This window comes from Penaeus vannamei, chromosome 4, assembly GCF_042767895.1.
Source record: "Penaeus vannamei isolate JL-2024 chromosome 4, ASM4276789v1, whole genome shotgun sequence".
NCBI lineage: Eukaryota > Metazoa > Arthropoda > Malacostraca > Decapoda > Penaeidae > Penaeus > Penaeus vannamei.
This window is the reverse complement of record NC_091552.1, coordinates 18,388,299-18,392,936: the sequence shown is the minus strand read 5'-3', so window position 1 is coordinate 18,392,936 and position 4,638 is coordinate 18,388,299. Positions and strand designations below refer to the sequence as shown.

At 38.2% G+C, this 4,638-nt stretch overlaps 1 protein-coding gene across 1 annotated transcript; it reads right to left on the bottom strand.

Moving 5' to 3' along the window:
- Positions 1-882: 882 nt before the first annotated feature.
- Positions 883-2,534, bottom strand: LOC138861474 (uncharacterized). The gene is made up of 2 exons (XM_070120825.1): positions 2,497-2,534; positions 883-1,804 (listed from the first exon to the last, which is right to left on the bottom strand). The coding sequence occupies exon 2, from the start codon at positions 1,802-1,804 to the stop codon at positions 950-952; it is 855 nt and encodes a 284-aa protein (XP_069976926.1). The 5' UTR covers positions 2,497-2,534; the 3' UTR covers positions 883-949.
- Between the last annotated feature and the right edge of the window lie 2,104 nt (positions 2,535-4,638).

The following is a 4,638-nucleotide window of genomic DNA, read 5'->3' as shown; positions in this document are numbered from 1 at the left end:
TATTATCATTATCATCATTATTATTAACATTATCATAATAATTATTACTTTTATTATCATCGTCATTATTGCTATAATAATCGTCATTATCACTTTTATTATTATTGTCATTATTGCTATGATAATCTTTATTATCATTATCACATTTTTATGAATATTTTACACGAGGTGTGTCTTACCTTAACTTAGTTGCCATTAAATATTGGTAGTGATCCGATCTGGATTCAGGATTTTTTAATGTAATTCTTCAAGTGTGAATATATATATATATATATATATATATATATATATATATATATATATATATATATATATATATTATTGTCAGTATTATCATTACTGTTATTATTATTACTATCATCATGATCATAATCATAAAAAACTCATCATTTTTATTTTACTAATTATTATTGTTGTTATTACATGCTTCTTTCCACACTCATACACCATTCTACATGGAAAGACAATCAAAAACTCCCTCTTCCACACGCACTCATTCATTTACACTCTTAATCTCTCCCATTCCTTCTTTATCTCCCTCTATCTCTCTCTCTCTCTCTCTCTCTCTCTCTCTCTCTCTCTCTCTCTCTCTCTCTCTATATATATATATATATATATATATATATATATATATATATATATATATATCAGGGATGATAAAGCTTTTATCTAAAAAGAACCGCGGCCAGAAACTTACTACCCTTCACGCAAAGACATAGTACCCGCTTATACATACAAGGGCATCCCCCCCCCCCTCGCTCACATACCCAGTCGCGGGGACAGCCTCCCACCCACTAACATATATACATGGGTTTCGTGATGAGGATATGTATTTTTTCTCCTTTTTTTCTTAATCACTGAAAGGTTTACAAAAATAACAACTGATTTCGGCAATTTATTTCTATGAATGTATTACCCTAATACATCGCAAGGCAATACTGTAGATTGATTATTCCATAATTAGGGACACCAGTTCATCCATGGACATTTTATCATTTCGGGGCAACTCAGGTGAAGGAATTTCATTATCAAGGAGCATTTCGTCAATCAGGGACAGTCCGTCATTTGTGGCCACTTCATCGTCATCCACATAGTCGACTATGGGTTGCTCTTCGTCCAAGGTTTGTTGTTCCTCTCGGGGCTCCTCATCGACAGGCCTTTCCTCGCCCATGAGTTGTTCCATGGGCGGCGTGGCACTGAAGTCCTCCTCGCGTTCAACGTCTTCTCGGAAGAGGTTAGAGGCGCAGCCCCACACTCTCCGAAGGAGGCCGCTCAGCTGCTGTTCGCTGAGGGAACATTTGGGGAACAGCTTGTTGCAGACGGACGGGTCGCGGGTCCTGGTGCCGACGTCCGTGGCGTAGACGAAGGCGGCGTTGTAAGTGGACATGGTCTCAGTGTTGTTGGAGAACATGTCGACGATGAGGTCCTCTTCTGGGCTGAGGCTGGAGGGACTCCTCGTCTGGAGGTTGCAAAGCATCTTGAGGATGCAGCCGTCGGGGTCGAGCTGCCCCACGGTTGACAGGAGCATGTTCTTGCCTTCATCGGCGTCTTGTTCGGTGTCGGGATCGACGGAACGGCCGTAGCGATAGTGTCTTCTCCCGTTATAACCTCCGTGATATCGAGAACGGCCGTGATAGTGCTGCCTGTTGTGTCGCTGGTGACGCCCTACCGCGTAACCGACCAGCGCCGCGCCCTTCAGAACCGCCAAGCCACCCACTAAGCCACCAACGAACAGAGAGGCTTCGCAGGACACAACGGCCCAAGACACCAGCAGGATCGCCAAAGGGAGGTTTCGTACTTTCATCTGCCGAAGGAGAATGATAGCGTTTGTTGCGTCTCATTTCTAAGCATCAGTGCCAGTGAGTGTGAAAGTGCTGTAAGCTCATGTGTTTGGGTGTGCAAAGGTGTGCATGTGTATGATGTGTTATATGTATGTGCGAGTATTTGGAAAGGGACTGAGTGTGTATATATTTGTGCTGTAAGTATTTGAGAAGAAAAACACTTAATGGAGATTTGGACCATGAAAATAACTGACCTAAAAGTCAGTAGGAATGCAATATATGTATATACATATATATCCATCTAAATATCTTTCTATCTATCTATCTATCTATCTATCTATCTATCTATCTATCTATCTATCTATCTATCTATCTATCTATCTATATATATATGCGTATATATATGTATATATACATGTATATGTATATATGCACACATATAGATGTATACAAATGCATATACATATATATATATATATATATATATATATATATATATATATATATATATATATATATATATGTATATATGTATATACATATATTCATATATATATATATATATATATATATATATATATATATATATATATATATATATATAAAACTTTGTGTGTTTATTTGTAAACATACATGGATGTGAGTATGTATAAGCATGAAACACTCGGTTTGCAGAGACTTTAAATGTGTGCTAGATGGCTACGATCAGTCTTACCTTGACTTTGGGACAACACCGCAAGAACTGCTTCGAACTGCGCCTCGATGTCCCATTATATACTGTGCGCTCGACGTTGACACTGGGAGATGGAGAGGGGGGGGGGGGTGTTCTCAGAAACTCCTTAATCCTTCTTACCCTATCACCCCCCCCCTCCTTCCCCTCTCCCTCTCCCCACTTCCCTTTTCCCCGCCATTTCCCCACCCCCCTCTCCACCCACTGCCCCCTTGCTATATCACAGGGGAGTAACAGGCAAGGAATGCAGGGGTGGGTGGGGGATGGAAGGAAGGGAGAGGAGGAAGAGGGTGGGGGGGGAGAAGGAACAACAATGATTTATTTTTGCGTTTTGAGTAAAATGATCATAATGGAATGAGTTTATAAGACTAGGTGTTCTAAAGATATAAATAATTTCTTTTGTTCGATGGGCGTGTCTATTTGTTTGTTTCTTTGTTAGTTTAAAAAGGTGTTGTCCCAAAGCCAAAAAAAGAAGAATTATCAAGTGAATTTCAGGAATTCTTTTATGCTGGTATACCCTTTCTTTAAATATTTCACGGATTGCTGATATGCTGCGGCTACACATTCCTGTTACGATGTGTTGTGCATCTATACTATACCTATGTTAAGGAATTCATTATTCTTAGAGAAAGACAGTAAATTGGATCTTAAAAACGAATTTCAGGAGCGTGATCTGGCCAGAAGAAAGCAATAGGGCTTTGAGTGGACCAGAGGGAGAGAGAAAGGGGGGGGGGGTGCAGTGATAGTTTAAGGGTAGCCCTGTCTCCCTTGGCACGCTTCCGACACGCACAGCCACACGTAAGAAAAAAATGGTTGGGTTGATAAGCATAGTAGTAGGATTAAATACCCTAGCCATATAATACTAGGATTAAATTCCCTAGTCATATATCTTTATTTTAAGTAAAATCGACAAAGGAATTTAATTTTTTCATAATCTATTTTTTTTCTCTCTATCTATCTATTTATCTCTATCTCTCCGTGTGGTATAAAAAGGTAGAAATTCGAAATATATAATCTAAGAATGAAGGGAAAGAAGAGAAAATTTAACAAATCGATGCTATGAAAAAATAAGAAGAGAAGAAAAGAATATAAAAATAAAAATGATGTCCACAGAATAAGAAACCAAGAAAAATTACTAAATAGATAACTAAAATCCCATGAATTACTTAGTTTATTCATTCAGTCATTACTCACCATCCATTCACCTTGCACAGGACAATTACTCAAGTTCTCCGCGTTGTCGACAGTGAGTTCACAGGAAGTAGGGGGGGGGGGGGTGTAAAAAAGAGTAAAATGAATGAAAACAAAGACGGTCATTAAACTATCTGCGACCACAACAAGATGGTGGGAAATGTCTCAGCTCATACGTCGGTTGTATTATACAGTAAATGTTCTTAAATCTGTAGGAGTTTGTCGATAGATATACACTCAGAGACGTAAATATATCCGGACACATACATACATACATACAAACACTCACACACACACACACATTCACACACCACCCATCCACAAATAAACACGCACACATATAATTATGCTAATGATTTTGATAACAGCAGTTGCCATAATAACGATTATTATAACAATGATAATGATAACGATCGCCATATACGTTAAAGATAGTAATGGTAATAGTAACAATGTAGATGATAACAGCAAAAAAGCAGAAATAAAGATAACAATATTAATTATATTATTACCGACTCCGGTACCAGAATGAACACTTGCTTGAGCGAATCAATCTGAAAATCTCTGAAAATAATTGTTATTTCTTTTTCTTTTTCTATTTTAAGGAGTCATGAGATGAATTTATTCCGTTCCGTTTAATTCCAACGTGACTGGAATTTGAAGTGTCACACAGAGTGAAATAAAAAGAATTCACTTTAATGATTATTTTGCTGGTCTGAACATTTCGTTTTCTTCATTTCTGTTTCTAGAGAGATTAGTGGATTGATAGAAAATTAAGCTGCTAAAAACAGAGATTGACAGATTGAAAGAAGGACACACACACACACACACACACACACACACACACACACACACACACACACACACACACACACACACACACACACACACACACACACACACACACATACACACACACACACACACACACACACA

What these genes read in the sequence shown, in the direction of transcription:
- LOC138861474 (XM_070120825.1), bottom strand. Translation starts at nt 1,804, where the DNA reads ATGAAAGTACGAAACCTCCCTTTGGCGATCCTGCTGGTGTCTTGGGCC.